This window comes from Panulirus ornatus, chromosome 1 (assembly GCF_036320965.1).
Source record: "Panulirus ornatus isolate Po-2019 chromosome 1, ASM3632096v1, whole genome shotgun sequence".
Taxonomy (NCBI): Eukaryota; Metazoa; Arthropoda; class Malacostraca; order Decapoda; family Palinuridae; genus Panulirus; species Panulirus ornatus.
Window position 1 is genome coordinate 89,126,226 of NC_092224.1, and position 19,234 is coordinate 89,145,459.

The 19,234-nt window shown below is 39.6% G+C and overlaps 1 protein-coding gene across 1 annotated transcript in view; it reads right to left on the reverse strand.

Moving 5' to 3' along the window:
- Positions 1-19,234, reverse strand: part of LOC139750355 (uncharacterized) — a 722,120-nt gene that overhangs the window by 53,215 nt on the left and 649,671 nt on the right. The window contains exons 18-21 of the mRNA XM_071665103.1: positions 16,814-16,970; positions 14,659-14,858; positions 10,761-10,909; positions 7,563-7,675 (exon numbers count right to left, since the gene is read on the reverse strand). Coding sequence (XP_071521204.1) covers positions 7,563-7,675; positions 10,761-10,909; positions 14,659-14,858; positions 16,814-16,970 — 619 coding nt within the window. The remainder of the gene's footprint in view (positions 1-7,562; positions 7,676-10,760; positions 10,910-14,658; positions 14,859-16,813; positions 16,971-19,234) is intronic.

Here is a 19,234-nt window from a genome sequence, read left to right on the forward strand (position 1 = left end):
AACTGGAGGAAGTGAAGTGTTTTAGATATCTGGGAGTGGATCTGTCAGCGGATGGAACCATGGAAGCGGAAGTGGATCATAGGGTGGGGGAGGGGGCGAAAATTCTGGGGGCCTTGAAGAATGTGTGGAAGTCGAGAACATTATCTCGGAAAGCAAAAATGGGTATGTTTGAAGGAATAGTGGTTCCAACATTGTTGTATGGTTGCGAGGCGTGGGCTATGGATAGAGTTGTGCGCAGGAGGATGGATGTGCTGGAAATGAGATGTTTGAGGACAATGTGTGGTGTGAGGTGGTTTGATCGAGTAAGTAACGTAAGGGTAAGAGAGATGTGTGGAAATAAAAAGAGCGTGGTTGAGAGAGCAGAAGAGGGTGTTTTGAAGTGGTTTGGGCACATGGAGAGAATGAGTGAGGAAAGATTGACCAAGAGGATATATGTGTCGGAGGTGGAGGGAACAAGGAGAAGAGGGAGACCAAATTGGAGGTGGAAAGATGGAGTGAAAAAGATTTTGTGTGATCGGGGCCTGAACATGCAGGAGGGTGAAAGGAGGGCAAGGAATAGAGTGAATTGGAGCGATGTGGTATACCGGGGTTGACGTGCTGTCAGTGGATTGAATCAAGGCATGTGAAGCGTCTGGGGTAAACCATGGAAAGCTGTGTAGGTATGTATATTTGCGTGTGTGGACGTATGTATATACATGTGTATGGGGGGGTTGGGCCATTTCGTTCGTCTATTTCCTTGCGCTACCTCACAAACGCGGGAGACAGCGACAAAGTATAATAAAAAAATAAAAAATATATATATATATATATATATATATATATATATATATATATATATATATATATATATATATATATATATATATATTTTTGCTTTGTCGCTGTCTCCCGCATTTGCGAGGTAGCGCAAGGAAACAGACGAAAGAAATGGCCCAACCCACCCCCATACACATGTATATACATACACGTCCACACACGCAAATATACATATCTATACATCTCAATATACACATATATATACACACACAGACATATACATATATACACATGTACATAATTCATACTGTCTACCTTTATTTTTTCCCATTGCCACCCCGACACACATGGAATAACATCCCCTCCCCCCTCATGTGTGTGAGGTAGCGCTAGGAAAAGACATCAAAGGCCCCATGCGTTCACCAGTCTCTAGCTGTCATGTAAAAATGCACCGAAACCACAGCTCTCTTTCCACATCCAGGCCCCACACAACTCTCCATGGTTTACCCCAGACGCTTCACATGGCCTGATTCAATCCACTGACAGCACGTCAACCCCGGTATACCACATCGATCCAATTCACTCTATTCCTTGCCCTCCTTTTACCCTCCTGCAGGCCCTGATCACTCAAAATCTTTTTCACTCCATCTTTCCGCCTAAAATTTGGTCTCCCACTTCTCCTCATTCCCTCCACCTCTGACACATATATCCTCTTTGTCAATCTTTCCTCACTCATTCTCTCCATGTGACCAAACCATTTCAAAACACCCTCTTCTGCTCTCTCAACCACACTCTTTTTATTTCCACACATCTCTCTTACCATTACATTACTTACTCGATAAAACCACCTCACACCACATATTGTCCTCAAACATCTCATTTCCAGCACATCCACCCTCCTGCGCACAACTCTATCCATAGCCCACGCCTCACAACCATACAACATTGTTGGAACCACTATTCCTTCAAACATACCCATTTTTGCTTTTCGAGATAATGTTCTCGATTTCCAAAGATTCTTCAATGCTCCCAGAATTTTCGCCCCCTCCCCCACCCTATGATTCACTTCCACTTCCATGGTTCCATCCGCTGCCAGATCCACTCCCAGATATCTAAAGCACTTTACTTCCTCCAGTTTTTCTCCATTCAAACTTACCTCCCAATTGACTTGACCCTCAACCCTACTGTACCTAATAACCTTGCTCTTATTCACATTTACTCTTAACTTTCTTCTTTCACACACTTTACCAAACTCAGTCACCACCTTCTGCAGTTTCTTACATGAATCAGCCACCAGCGCTGTATCATCAGCGAACAACAACTGACTCACTTCCCAAGCTCTCTCATCCACAACAGACTGCATACTTGCCCCTCTTTCCAAAACTCTTGCATTCACCTCCCTAACAACCCCATCCATAAACAAATTAAACAACCATGGAGACATCACACACCCCTGCCGCAAACCTACATTCACTGAGAACCAATCACTTTCCTCTCTTCCAACACGTACACATGCCTTACATCCTCGATAAAAACTTTTCACTGCTTCTAACAACTTGCCTCCCACACCATATATTCTTAAAACCTTCCACAGAGCATCTCTATCAACTCTATCATATGCCTTCTCCTGATCCATAAATGCTATATACAAATCCATTTGTTTTTCTAAGTATTTCTCACATACATTCTTCAAAGGAAACACCTGATCCACACATCCTCTACCACTTCTGAAACCACACTGCTCTTCCCCAATCTGATGCTCTGTACATGCCTTCACCCTCTCAATCAATACCCTCCCATATAATTTACCAGGAATACTCTTATCCCCTTTGCCTTTGTACAATGGCACTATGCAAGCATTCCGCCAATCCTCAGGCACCTCACCATGAATCATACATACATTAAATAACCTTACCAACCAGTCAACAATACAGTTGCCCCCATTTTTTAATACATTCCACTGCAATACCATTCAAACCTGCTGCCTTGCCGGCTTTCATCTTCCGTAAAGCTTTTACTACCTCTTCTGTATTTACCAAATCATTTTCCCTAACCCTCTCACTTTGCACACCACCTCGACCAAAACACCCTATATCTGCCACTCAATCATCAAACACATTCAACAAACCTTCAAAATACTCGCTCCATCTCCTTCTCACATCACCACTACTTGTTATCACCTCCCCATCAGCCCCCTTCACTGAAGTTCCCATTTGCTCCCTTGTCTTACACACTTTATTTACCTCCTTCCAAAACATCTTTTTATTCTCCCTGAAATTTAATGATACTCTCTCACCCCAACTCTCATTTGCCCTCTTTTTCATCTCTTGCACCTTTCTCTTGACCTCCTGCCTCTTTCTTTCATACCTCTTCCACTCATTTGCATTTTTTCCCTGCAAAAATCATCCAAATGCCTCTCTCTTCTCTTTCACTAATAATCTTACTTCTTCATCCCACCACTCACTACCTTTTCTAATCAACCCACCTCCCACGCTTCTCATGCCACAAGCATCTTTTGCGCAAGCCATCACTGCTTCCCTAAATACATCCCATTCCTTCCCCTCTCCCCTTTCCTCCTTTGTTCTCACCTTTTCCATTCTGTACTCAGTCTCTCCTGGTACTTCCTCACACAAGTCTCCTTCCCAAGCTCACTTACTCTCACCACTCTCTTCACCCCAACATTCTCTCTTCTTTTCTGAAAACCCCCACAAATCTTCACCTTCGCCCCCACAAGATAATGATCAGACATCCCTCCAGTTGCACCTCTCAGCACATTAACATCCAAAAGTCTCTCTTTCGTGCGCCTATCAATTAACACGTAATCCAATAACGCTCTCTGGCCATCTCTCCTACTTACATACGTATACTTATGTATATCTCGCTTTTTAAACCAGGTATTCCTAATCACCAGTCCTTTTTCAGCACATAAATCTACAAGCTCTTCACCATTTCCATTTACAACACTGAACACTCCATGTATACCAATTATTCCCTGAACTGCCACATTACTCACCTTTGCATTCAAATCACCCATCACTATAACCCGGTCTTTTGCATCAAAACCACTAACACACTCAATCAACTGCTCCCAAAACACTTGCCTCTCATGATCTTTCTTCTCATGCCCAGGTGCATATGCACCAATAATCACCCATCTCTCTCCATCAACTTTCAGTTTTACCCATATCAATCTAGAATTTACTTTCTCACACTCTATCACATACTCCCACAACTCCTGATTCAGGAGTAGTGCTACTCCTTCCCTTGCTCTTGTCCTCTCACTAACCCCTGACTTTACTCCCAAGACATTCCCAAACCACTCTTCCCCTTTACCCTTGAGCTTCGTTTCACTCAGAGCCAAAACATCCAGGTTCCTTTCCTCAAACATACTAACTATCTCTCCTTTTTTCTCATCATGGTTACATCAACACACATTTAGACACCCCAATCTGAGCCTTCGAGGAGGATGAGCACTCCTCGCGTGACTCCTTCTTCTATTTCCCCTTTTAGAAAGTTAAAATACAAGGAGGGGTGGGTTTCTGGCCCCCACTCCCGTCACCTTTAGTCGCCTTCTACGACACGTGAAACCTTTTCAAGTCAATTGGGAGGTAAGTCTTGAATGGAGAAAAACTGGAGGAAGTGAAGTGTTTTAGATATCTGGGAGTGGATTTGGCAGTGGATGGAACCATGGAAGCAGAAGTAAATCATAGGGTGGGGGAGGGGGCGAAAGTTCTGGGAGCGTTGAAGAATATATGGAAGTCGAGAACGTTATCTTGGAAAGCAAAAATGGGTATGTTTGAAGGAATAGCGGTTCCAATAATGTTATATGGTTGCGAGGCATAGGCTATAGGTAGAGTTGTGCGGAGGAGAATGGATGTGCTGGAAATGAGATGTTTGAGGACAATATGTGGTGTGAGGTGGTTTGATCGAGTGAGTAATGAAAGGGTAAGAGAGATGTGTGGTAATAAAAAGAGTGTGGTTGAGAGAGCAGAAGAGGGTGTTTTGAAATGGTTTGGTCACATGGAGAGAATGAGTGAGGAAAGATTGACAAAGAGGATATATGTGTCAGAAGTGGAGAGAATGAGGAGAAGTGGGAGACCAAATTGGAGGTAGAAAGATGGAGTGGAAAAGATTTTGAGTGATCGGGGCTTGAACATGCAGGAGGGTGAAAGGCATGCAAGGAATAGAGTGAACTGGAACGATGTGGTATACTGGGGTCGAAGTGCTGTCAATGGACTGAACCAGGGCACGTGAAGCGTATGGGGTAAACCATGGAAAGTTGTGTGGGGCCTGGATGTGGAATGGGAGCTTTAGTTTCGGTGCATTATACATGACAGCAAGAGATTGAGTGTGAACAAATGTGGCCTTTGTTGTCTTTTCCTAGCACTACTTCGCGCACATGTGGGGGGAGGGGGTTGTCATTTCATGTGTGGTGGCGTGGTGACAGGAATGAAAAAGGGCAGACAGTATGAATTATGTACATGTGTATATATGTATATGTCTGTGTGTGTATATATATGTATACATTAAGATGTATAGGTATGTCAATTGGGAGGTGAGTTTGAATGGAGAAAAACTGGAGGAAGTGAAGTGTTTTAGATATCTGGGAGTGGATCTGGCAGCGGATGGAACCATGGAAGCGGAAGTGGATCATAGGGTGGGGGAGGGGGCGAAAATTCTGGGAGCCTTGAAGAATGTGTGGAAGTCGAGAACTTTATCTCGGAAAGCAAAAATGGGTATGTTTGAAGGAATAGTGGTTCCAACAATGTTGTATGGTTGCGAGGCGTGGGCTATGGATAGAGTTGTGCGCAGGAGGATGGATGTGCTGGAAATGAGATGTTTGAGGACAATGTGTGGTGTGAGGTGGTTTGATCGAGTAAGTAACGTAAGGGTAAGAGAGATGTGTGGAAATAAAAAGAGCGTGGTTGAGAGAGCAGAAGAGGGTGTTTTGAAATGGTTTGGGCACATGGAGAGAATGAGTGAGGAAAGATTGACCAAGAGGATATATGTGTCGGAGGTGGAGGGAACGAGGAGAAGAGGGAGACCAAATTGGAGGTGGAAAGATGAAGTGAAAAAGATTTTGTGTGATCGGGGCCTGAACATGCAGGAGGCTGAAAGGAGGGCAAGGAATAGAGTGAATTGGAGCGATGTGGTATACCGGGGTTGACATGCTGTCAGTGGATTGAATCGGGGCATGTGAAGCGTCTGGGGTAAACCATGGAAAGCTGTGTAGGTATGTATATTTGCGTGTGTGGACGTATGTATATACATGTGTATGGGGGTGGGTTGGGCCATTTCTTTCGTCTGTTTCCTTGCGCTACCTCGCAAACGCGGGAGACAGCGCCAAAAAAAAGAAAAAAAAAAAGGTATGTATATGTGCGTGTGTGGACGTGTATGTATATACATGTGTATGAGGGTGGGTTGGGCCATTCTTTCGTCTGTTTCCTTGCGCTACCTCGCTAATGCGGGAGACAGTGACAAAATATAATAAAGAAAAAACTTTTCAGTAAGTAGCACCATAGTTGAATTAGTATTCAGTATCAACATCCTCCTACATGCATCACAGTCAAGAGAATTATGTTTTCCACCATGAATCAGTCAGATAGTTTTCTAAAGTGATGTAAGATGAAAAAGGGGATGTGTCATATATCTGCTAAAAGATTTGAAAGATTCCTCTCTGAATTAACTATTTCACGTGTAAAGAAAGAAACATATATGGAGCGCCGGTTCTTGTCATTAATAACTATTAGTCTTCATGTTGATATTTGGTGTGTTTCTGCACTTTCAACAAAAACTGCAAACTTTTCAGGTAATTTGCTCATGCAAATAATTATCAGAGTCTCCCTTAATCAGTGTGAACCACCTATTTGTATTCTACTTTGTGAACTTCTATATATAGTCTGTATTCACAGTTTCATTAGTTAACTTGTTCCATTCATCTATAGCTCTGCTATGACAGAAGTGGAGCTTTACATCTTTTCTAACAAGTTTTTCACTTGAATGCTTGCTATGAACTTTAGTTGCTCTTTTGGAGATCTTTCAGAAAACTTTGAATTAATGACACTGTCAAACATATTTAGAAACCTAAAAATTGTAATCAATACTTCCCGTTATTTTTCTCTCTTCCATGACAGGGAGGTCTATAGCATTCATCTATCCTTGCAATTCATCTCTCTTGTTTCTAGTACCATATTTGTTGCACTCCTCTGGAATCTCTGTATTGTAACTTTATGTTTCTTTAAGTATGGTGACCAAACCTAAATTGCAACTTCTTATTTAGGTCTCATGTAACTGTAAATATTTCATTGATCATTTCCTTATAAAAGTACATTCTTAAATGCATGGTAATATCAACCAGCACAGAATGTGCCACCTTAACAATTCTTCTAAATGGCATAATAATGACAGGTTGGGTGCTGTGCGATTACCTCAGTCACAGTAAGAGCAGAAGCACATATGGATAGAATTAAGCTGTTTGGATGAGATAACCTAACATGATTCATTTGCTATTTAAAATGGAAGTAGGAAATGACAAATTGCTATAAATCCAAATCAAGAAGGAATCTTATGATAAGCAGCAATGTGTGTCTTTAAACTGGTATGATGTTGAAAGATGATAATTTTGAAATAAAAGTATATAAATTCAAAACTTTTTCCAAGAGAAGGAACAGAGAATGGGGCAAAATGAGGATTTTCCCTCTTAGGCTCAGTCCTCTGTTTTTAATGCTGCCTCGCTAATGTGGGAAATGGCGAATATAAAAAAACTTAAAACCATGAAAATAATAAAAAGCTGATTAACAACTCACGTGTAAGCACAAAGTGGTTTCTGAATAATTGCTTCCATCTCCCGCTGGTACACTGCTAACTCATCCATTTCCAATCTGGATTCAAAAGCAGCTAATGCTTGCTCACAACATATCTGTAAATGTTGGAGAGTATAAGTTAGGAAAGCAAACAAAAATTAGTTGGATGTATGAAGTCAAAGGGTATCTATACAAATGAAGAGCAACTATATAAAAAAAAGAGGTGTTCGCTTACTCCATCTCTCCCATAGTATCTTTTTCTAAAACCTCATACAGAAGAAGGAGTTCGGAGAGAACTTTTCCTCTAGCCTTTAGTTGTCTATCCTGGACACTACCTTATTAAAACAGAAATAGCATGCAAAACTTTGTGTGAGAATTACGTAGAGGAAGAGATTGAATTATGAGTGATATTTATAAATCTGGAGAAAGCATTCAATGGTGTTCAAATAGATGCTTTGTGGAAACTGTTACAAATACATGGGGCATGTGAAAGTTATTTAATGCAGTAAGTATTTTTTCCGTGGGGAGTAGGGTATAGGTGAAAGTAAGAAGAAGGAGGGTAAGTGGTTCCCAGTAAAGGTGGGTCTGTGCTCAGGTTATGTGATTTCACTAAGATTCATTCCTTCATACATGGATGTAGGGATGAGGGAGGTAGATGCAAGGATCTTGGGGTTAGCAGTAGGTTTACAGTATGTTGGAAGTAGTAGGGGATAAGAGGTAAACCTGTGGTTGTTTGCTAATGAAACAGTTATTTCTTCACATTTCTCATGTTATTCTTTTTCCCTTTCCTCACAAACTAATGAAATCTGTAAATGTTTCTTCTCATCACTTGCATTATCCAACAATATTTTCTGCAGGGTCACCGTGTATATGCAACCAGTAGGTCACTGATTGTGCACATACATTAGTGGTCGTAGGAGTTCTGAGAAGAGCAAAAGTTTTCCATCACATTCCTCATGATGGAAAAGCCTCCAAAAGCTGTTAAAAGTACAAAAAGTCTGCTGGATGTCAATGGCTTTGGAAAGTCATTTAAGGGTTAACTAAGCTTCAGGGTAGGAATAACTCCTTGGAGTCCACCCAAGGAAGATCATTAAGGAGATACTGTGCATGTAAGTGATACCTCATACTGAGCAGCCCGGAAAACTGCTCCAAGCATGTCATTATCAAATTCTAGGAGAAATGACTGGCTGCACTGTAAATACTAGTGCATGCATGAGTTCTGTGCATTTTTGTGTCTGGCAGGATGGGTAAGGAACTTTCTTAAGCCTCTGGCATGCATCCATTCATTTTCCTTACTTTATTTCATGCATGTTGCTTTTCTGTTCTTTTGATGTGAATAGTGAATCTTTTTTCATTAAATGGTCATGTTCTTTTTATACAGTGCATTTTCATACCCTAGAACAGGCCATATATTGGAACCTTGATTCCATCTTTCTGCTAAGGTGTATCTAAGTGACAAGAACAATTAGTGATTGATAACCATGGATGAGTTCTGCTCGGTCAATTTTCTATCCTTACTAATCTGATAATGAAAAATAGCACATCCCCAGTAATGTTTTGAAAATTTCCGGTGCCTAAATAAGGACTACTACTCACTTTAATATTTCGCATCCCCACTTACTCTGACAAACTTACAAGAGGGCCTCTACAAACTCCAAAATTGGTCTGATGCATTATTCATGGAATCCAATCACAGTAAATGTAGAGTAATGAGGATGGGAGACAGTGGAAGAATGTCTCAATCTAGCAGGGTATAAGTTACAGGAATCTGTGAGTAAGAGAGGTATGGGTATTGACATTGTGCCTAACTTGCGACCAGATCTCTATCTCAGGAAAATTGTTAGGGAAACAACCTTCTGATGGCAAATACAGTAAAAATCCAAATATCCAATCAAACCAGGACCTGCAGCAAATCAGATAATGGAGAAGTCAAGTATCTAGATGTTTTTAATAACACTGTATGAAAACAATATCAAAGACATAAAACAGAAAAATGAACATTAATTAATTTTGTAATACTGTGCTGTTTATAAACTTATCAAAACAGGTAATAAAGTTCCTCTTAAGGTATTGCACCATAGAGTCATGTAAAGTGAAGTCTCCACTACAGCTGCCTCACCTACATCAAACTCATGGCATAGTCTAGCCCTAAACTTACATTGTTAATTTTCTGCCTAATATTTTACACTACAGACTTCTATTTCTGTGTAATACTTCTTAACAAAACTGCTGCAGCACTTCCACTGTAGAAGCTGATACTGTAACAGAATGATATTTCGGTCTCATAAAGTCCAATATCAATGAAAGCAACCACCGAGAAATACAATGAGGGACTAGCAATGTTAACGAAAGTAAGTACAAATGCTTGAAGAGCAGCAATTCTGGTGGGTACCTGATGAAAGATTGTAAGACTTCTACTTAAGAGTTTAAAGGTTGGATAACCAGACTTTCAATGGATAACTGGTTGCTGCTAGATTTGGATAAATCCAGAGAGACCATTGGAAAATCAATTACCTGGAAGTTGAATAACCAAACATTTTGTGTATAAGCTTCACATTTAAGTACAAATAGTATAAAATGTTCAGCAAACTATTCACAGAATAAATCATCAAACCAAAACAAGAAAATACTTCCCAAATTTGCACGAAGAACTAACTGTGAAGGTTCAGAGGAGGCCAACAAAGAGGGTACTATACCAGGCTTAGGAGACTCTGGTACAGTGTGAGACTAAAAGCCATATACATCTCCAACACGGAAGGGAGAAAAGCAAGGGGTTACTTGATCATACCCCACATGTTTCTGAACCAGTCTGATGATGTTAGTGAACAATTCTTTGTGAGATGCAAAGACAGAGCAACCAAAGGCCATAACAAAAAGATAAGCAGGAAAGTTGTTAAAAAGATGCAAGGATGTGCTATTTTAGTATCTGAGTAAATAATGAATGGAAGAAACTAAGTGACATTAGAACTACTGAGAGTATGCAGAAGCAAAAGAAAAAGAATGTGTATGATCAGAGAGAGTTCAAAAGATGGGCCCCACAAGTTTAGCACTCCCTCCCAGTCAAGTACAAATAGGTTATTACGAGGTAAACCTGCATTTAGGGACATAGTTATATAATAGGATATCACTGGGATATTGCATTACTATTATTTCTAAAGTAGCTGGGCTCTCTCACTCTAAGAAAAAGATGAGTAAACAAACCTGATAGTAAAAGTTATTATGCAAGCCGGGTCCTGCAATGCGCTTCACCAGGAAACTATCAGAAGCTGGAATCCGACCACGTTTTTTTATTACTGCATGAAACATTACCGTATCCCAAACATGTCTTAACCCTCGGCGAATTACTCCATCTGCAGATAAGACATAAATTACAAAGAGAAAAATGAATTCTGAAATCAAACAATTTTCCTTATCATGTGTTTACCTTTATGACTGTCAGCCCTCTGCATTGTTGTAAAGCTCATTTGGAGAGGAATATTAAACTGAGAAAAGATACAGATTTAAAGTGAAGATGTCATGCATTATAAATCCCCCTGATTTCTGTAACAGACAGATTTAAAGTGAAGATATCATACATCATAAATCCCCCTGATTTCTGTAACAGAGTGATCATTCGTTTACCAAAAGTAACAGGTGGGTAAATTGTTTTTTAGAATGATAAGACATATATGACACTGCCACCCCTAAGGTTCTAATCAAAAACTGGAAATAAAGGTAGGCATAGGAAATTGCTAGGCAGCCTGGATATAGAGAAGTTTAGTGACATCTATGAAGTAAGTCTGTACTTTAGTGGTTGCCAATTTAGACTCCCCTAACTCAGGTAGCTGTCATTTCTTTCTGCCTCACCCATATGTGGACTGCTGGCATTTTGTTCATGAACATACAATCTCTCCTTATCACACATAACATGTGACAACACTTAACTCACACAACTCATTCTCCATAACTCTAGATTTTCCTGTAGGTAGGACTATGTGCAAGCCCTGCCTTTTGGCAAAATGGTAGGAGCAATAGATAGAAGGAAGGAACATTAGGTGAAAGCATTAGGTGAAAAAAATCAGGTAGAAGTAGTAGATAGGTACATCAGGTGGAGCATTATATAAAAGTAATAGGTTGGAACAACAGGCAGGAACATGAGGTAGACACATTAGGTAGAAGTAGTCAGTGGGAACAACAGGAAGAAACCTCTGAAAACACTATGCTAGAGTTGCCTTCTGCCAGTGGCCTGTTAAGGCTGAAGCATTAAAAGCTAAAAAGCAGCACTGGAGTTCACCAGCTAAGGAGAATCTTTTTCCCTTGGCCACCCCCGTGAGGAAGTTCCTAAGTGAAGCAAGCATCAGAGATATAGACAGACAGATAGATACATAAATAAGAAAAGGACTCATTAAGTGGAGAAAAAATTATCCAAACATGGGTATTAACAAAGAATACAAGTCAAAGGAGCCTCCTTAAACTGGGTAAAAGTACACAGTAACATCCTACAGGGATTGGCCTTAGGGTCACTGCTATTATCAGTATATGTAAACAACTTGCTAGAAGGATGGAGATCATATCTTAACATGTATGGGGATGATGCTAAGATTATGACATATGTTGAGAGTCTGCAGGAATGTGATAATATCCAAAAACCTAAATGCTTCAGCTTTAGTCAGATACACTGGTAACAAAATTTAAACTAACTAAATGTAAGTTGATAACTATGGGACAAAGTGAAAGGAAGCTTAATTCTGACTACCATCTTGAATAGACAAATTACAGGAATCAACACAAGAAAGGTTACTTGAGAATTGACAAAGTACCCAAGCTAATCCCAAAACACTACATCAAGGATTGTTAATGAAGTAAATTCTCTATCAATCAGCAAAAAAATTTACTTTAAGTACAGGGACATGGTGAGGGTCATGCAGTAGTTACAGCAAATATCATATTTACAGGATGTGCGGGAAAAGTCTGGTTACCCTTATCCCACTTGAAAGGACAATTGATCAGCCAAAGAAAATTCAGAGGCAAACAACAAAGCTTCTAACAGAATGAGACTAATAGCAAATGAAAATAGCAAATAAATAAAGAGATAAAATAAATAAATAAAAGGAAAGAAAGAAGGAATCAGTGAGACATGGTAATAAGTTTTTCAATAGATGAATCAATATTGAATAATTCATCAAAATCGGAAATGACGGGTTAATGAGAAGCTATAGAAAAGTAAGCAGTATTCAGTCTACAAAAGATGTGAAGAAACGTTTCCATTACAACAGAATGGATAATAACTGTAAGACATTGTGAGAAGAAAATATAAATTCACACCAGTATAAAAGAGATCTTAAAGATTGGACAATACAAAAGAAAGTCTATGAGGTGGGGCTCCATAAGTGTAGATTTCCCCTCCTGTATATAATTGCAAGTAAGCAAGTATTCAGTCTACAAAAGATGTGAAGAAACGTTTCCATTACAACAGAATGGATAATAACTGTAAGACATTGTGAGAAGAAAATATAAATTCACACCAGTATAAAAGAGATCTTAAAGATTGGACAATACAAAAGAAAGTCTATGAGATGGGGCTCCATAAGTGTAGATTTCCCCTCCTGTATATAATTGCAAATAGGAAATCACATTCCTAAAGTGAATATGAATTTATCAGTTTGCTTACCATGACAAACTGTCCAATATTTTTGTTGATTTAGCACCAACACACACAGGATAAAAAAGTTTTCATGATAATGATATTCACACACTAACACCAATGCATACTTGAAAATTTTCATACTCTGTCTTGTCCCAGTAATGCACCATGGTTTGATTAACTTACTCATGTACTCTACTCAGAGCAATGTACATAAACACAATCTAGAAATTTTTTTTTTTTTTTTTTTTTTTTTTTTTTATACTTTGTCGCTGTCTCCCGCGTTTGCGAGGTAGCGCGAGGAAACAGACGAAAGAAATGGCCCAACCCCCATACACACGTACATACACACGTCCACACACGCAAATATACATACCTACACAGCTTTCCATGGTTTACCCCAGACGCTTCACATGCCTTGATTCAATCCACTGACAGCACGTCAACCCCTGTATACCACATCGCTCCAATTCACTCTATTCCTTGCCCTCCTTTCACCCTCCTGCATGTTCAGGCCCCGATCACACAAAATCTTTTTCACTCCATCTTTCCACCTCCAATTTGGTCTCCCTCTTCTCCTCGTTCCCTCCACCTCCGACACATATATCCTCTTGGTCAATCTTTCCTCACTCATTCTCTCCATGTGCCCAAACCATTTCAAAACACCCTCTTCTGCTCTCTCAACCACGCTCTTTTTATTTCCACACATCTCTCTTACCCTTACGTTACTTACTCGATCAAACCACCTCACACCACACATTGTCCTCAAACATCTCATTTCCAGCACATCCATCCTCCTGCGCACAACTCTATCCATAGCCCACGCCTCGCAACCATACAACATTGTTGGAACCACTATTCCTTCAAACATACCCATTTTTGCTTTCCGAGATAATGTTCTCGACTTCCACACATTTTTCAAGGCTCCCAAAATTTTCGCCCCCTCCCCCACCCTATGATCCACTTCCGCTTCCATGGTTCCATCCGCTGACAGATCCACTCCCAGATATCTAAATAACTGTTAGTAATGAAAATCTAACAGACTACAATGTGCTGTACAATGAAATACTGAACACTGAAAAAATGTGAGAAAAATCAGCAAGGTTTCTAATCCACTTTCCATCTTGGGAAAGAAATACAACTGTAGTGAAATGGTTAAAATGTAGCAGGTAATAGCAGACCAGTGGTATTCACATATGGTGGCCAAAAGAGTTTCTTTACCTTTCATGGGCTAATGAACACAAAACTTGGCACCTTACAAATATTCTTGTCTAAATGAGCCTTAAAAGGATGCAAAAAGGTAAGCATCATGACCAAAAAAGAGAGTACAAAAAAATCAAGCAAGTATCTTATACAGATTATCTATATTCATAAGATAACAAGCCACACCTCACACATGCAGCAGATTTAATCAATATCACAACACCATGAATAACCTATTTCCATACTTACAAACAACAAAGACAATATACTTACATAATAAAATACTGGCAGCTAAAACTGGACAAGCAATGGTTGCTGTCAAAAAAGCAGTAATCGACTGCAAGACTCCAAGAACAATAAGATGTAATCCTATCGCTTGAAGAACTGGACTCCATTTCCTCATTCCAGTTGGAGAATCCAGATCATATAATAATATGCATACAATATGTGTAAGGAGGACACACGCAGGTACCCTGTGGATGCAAAATTTCTTGTAATATTATTACAAATATCTATTAGAATGGTTTGGACATATGGAGAGAATGACTGAGGAAAGGTTGAGTAAGAGGTGGAGGGAACAAGGTGAAGTGGAAGACCAAATAGGAAGTGGAAGGATGGAGTGAAAAAGATTTTGAGTGATCAGGGCCTGATCATGCAGGAGGGTGAAAGGGGTGCAAGGAATAGCATGAATTAGAACGATGTGGTATACTGGGGTTGACATGCTGTCTGTGGACTAAACTAAGGCATATGAAACATCTGGAGTAAATCATGGAAAGGTCTGTGGGGCCTGGATGTGGTGAATAGGGAGCTGTGGTTTTGGTGCATTACACATTACAGCTACAGACTGAGTGTGAACAAATGTGGCCATTTTTTGTCTGTTTTCTGTGCTGTTTCCTTTGAGGCAGGGTGGCAGTAGAAATGGACTGAAGGCAAGCAAGTATGAGTATGTACATGTGTGTACAGTATATGTCTGTGTAATGTTTATGTATAAATATATATGTATATGTACGTATGTATTTGTATGTGTATTGGTGTTTATGTATATCTTTCTTTCCTTCATACTATTCGCCATTTCCCGCGATAGCGAGGTAGCATTAAGAACAGAGGATATATATATATATATATATATATATATGCATATGCAAAACCTTCTCTCCACTGTGAAGATATATATGCACAATCACTGCTGGAAAGAGAAAATAAAAACAGTAAGTACTTCCAATTAATACACCCTCAAACAGAGTGAGGGAGATATAAGTGTTGAGGTCCTTAAAAGTACAGAGATAGCAGTGAAGAAGGGCTTCATTAATCCCCATGGAATGCAGGAGGGCACTAATTATGTGACCTAACATCTGACTTTCCTCTCCTTACATTGTGTGTGGACAGGGTTATTCTGGTGGATACTTAATAATCATTTCAGTAAACAGTCTATCACATTCATCATGTTTCATCTCCGGCACATTTGGTCATAAGGTAAATATGCCCTTTGGCCATTTCAAATGTGACAAACTGTTAACTGAAATTATTATTAAGAGCTATCCACCAGGTCACATAATTAGTGCCCACCTGCACTCACAGAGATTAATGAAGCCCTGCCTCACTGCTACCTCTGCGCTTTTAAGGTCCTCGACACTTGTATCTTTCTTCGTCTATTTCCTGGCACTACCTCGCTAAAACAGGAAATGGTGATCAAGCAAAATATATGAAAAAATAGATACATTACACATGACAGCTAAAGACTTCAGTGAGGTAGCATCAGTAACAAATGAAGATATGACCTCATTCACTCACAACCAGTCTTAAGCTGACATGTTCAATGCACTGAAACCACAAACCCAATCCCAATCCCAAAAATAGATAAATTACACATGACAGCTAGAGACATCAGTGAGGTAGCATCAGTAACAAATGAAGATATGACCTCATTCACTCACAACCAGTCTTAAGCTGACATGTTCAATGCACTGAAACCACAAACCCAATCCAAACTATGCCCCACAGAACTTTTCATGAATTCCCCTGACCACTTCACATGTCCTGGTTCAATCCACTGACAGCTTAATACTCCCTGCATACCACAATGCTCTAATTCACTCTTTCTCATAAATGCCTTACACCGTCTTGCATGTTCAAACTACAAGCACTCATGACCTTTTCACTATGTCTTTCCCTCTCCAATTCAATCTCCCCTTTTTCCTTGTTTCCTTCATTTCTGATGCATATACCCTCCTTGTAAATCTCTCCTCAATCATTCTCCCCAGGACATAGCAAACAAAAATGTACAAATTTACAGGGGGGAAGATGAAAATTCAATAAAAAAAAAAAAGTATTTCAACAAATCTTGAAAAAAAAATATCAGCACTATTGTCCTTCAAGGATTTCATTTTTTATCAATCTGGTTCTGACATTAATATTGCAGTGTACTTACCATAAAGGAGCAGCAATAGCAATTGCCATTGAACCCATTGATACCAGTAGACATGTTATGGGAAACACAGTGGTAAGTAGTAATGTACCCACTATGCCTTTCATAACATAATTCCAAGCCCGATTCATGTGCCGCGTCACTCCCTTGCCAATAAATCCTATGGGGAAAAGGGATATTTAAGAAGTGCTTCAGTTCTGCATGAGCATCAATGTACAGACTGATCTACAATATATCAATAGACCCTAACTTTCTTTAACATAAATGCAGAGACTGTCCATTTCTGGGGAAAAAATATAGCATTATTCTTCTGTCATTTTTATAGTATAAAGCATCTCCTAGTCATGTAGCCTCTACCTAACTAAATCTCAGCACCTTTGCTCATAGAAAGTCCCTTTTGAGGTAGGGCACCACAGCAGATATATTTCCAGGTGGTCCTATACAAACATCCCCCTAATATGCTCTGTCACTCTAAGTTCATCCCCCTCCATACACACACACACACACACACACACATACAGCAGGCTTCCAGATGGCTTCCTATCACTCTATTTTTCTCTACCTTGCTCCTATATATTTCCTTTACCAACCCAGGATCATGTAACCTTCCATCATAATTAGACTGCCCCAAGGTATTTTTCACATCTCACCCTGTGACTCTATGCCCTATGTCTTTTCCTCTCTCCAATTTCCCACATCTGTACATTTTGGCAGTTCTTATTCAATGTCAGCCGTTAACATCACAAGCACTCCTTATATAGCTTGTTTCAGCAACCTGAATGCTTGAACTGTTTGATTTATTCCACTGTCCATGTTTCATTCTTAGGACTGGGTTGGCAGAATTATGCTGTCTTTCAGCCCTTTCTTTTGTATTCACATTCATGGTACATTTTTTTTTTAAATATTTTCCTAAGGATCCAAGTATCTTCATCACCTAAACAGCTCCATTCAGATATTCTTCCTTTTCTGTTATATCTGCACTATACTGTACCTTCTTTCATTTTAATCCATATTTGTCAGTCATGTCCTGCATTAGCAAGATTGCACTAGGAAGAGATGATATCAGGCCACATTCTCTCTCATCTACTTTCTAATTGTCATGTGCAAGGCACCAAAACTACGGCCTTCTATCCATGAACAGGTCTCACAGACATTTCCATGGTTTCTCCAGTCCACTGACAGCATGTCACCCCCTAAATATCACATCACTCCAATGCATTCAATCCTGTGCACACCTTTCACCCTCCTCCATGTTCAGGCCCCTACCACTCAAAATATTTTTTACACCATCCTTCCATCCCCAGTCTGGTCTTTCTCCCTTCTCCTCTTCCACTCCACTTCCAACACATATATTGAACCTAAATACTAACATTCTCACAGCACTTTCTACAGTTCACAGACCTTATACTTTACAACACAATTTTCACTCACTCTGTATGGCACTGCAAAGTATACCATGTCTCTCTCCCTCTCAAAACTCATCTCCTTATTCCTATGAGGTTTTACCTCCACCTATTTTTTAAACTGTGTATAAAACTCATTTATATTTTCTGTAATTTTTCTTTACTCTCTTCTAACAACAATGAATCATCCACAAAACATCCGGTCACCAACAACCAGGCTTTTTTATCAAACCAAAGCTTTTTTCCCCTCTCTTCCTGTCCTTGATTTCATCTCTCTTACTGTCTCAACTATACACTGAAAATCCGAGATGATATCTTACAGCCCCGTCTTTCTCCTACCCATAACCTCAAAGCTTTCATTCAGCTTAACAAATGCCTGGCTATTTTTTGCAGAAAGATTTCTTACAACCAGTGTTCTTCCTCGTACAACGCATATTTCAGTAAACTGTTCAATGCATTTCAGTTTACTTTATCATATATATATGCCCTTTGTAGGTCATGTGTAATGGAAAAGATTTCTCTTTCATATATACATTTCTGCTACCAGCATCACAGAAAATCTAATGCACACACCTTTCCTACAGCTTCCCTGCTTTTATCCTGCACTCAAATGTCTTCTTCACCCTCTTCTCTCATACACCTTCCCAGGTAATCTAAACAAATTCATTCCTCTATAGTTTTTACTCTCATCCTTACCACCTTTTTCTTTATACAAAAGCACCAACACTCCTTTTCTTCAGTCATATTTTGTGCATCCATTCTGCTACTACATCATCTTTTCTCTCTAATATTTACAGTTATCCTATCCAACTTCATGGGTACTCTTACATTTTCAAGCAACTTAAAGCTGCTTTTATATAATTTTTAGATGTTTCCTGATTTGGAATTTTCACTCCCCTTCACTCCATCCCTGTGTATGATGCCACTGCCTTACTCCCATCCTTTGATACCAACAGTTCTTTGAAGTACTCCTTCCATCGATTTCATACTTACTCTGATCTAGTGAAAATATTTCACTTCT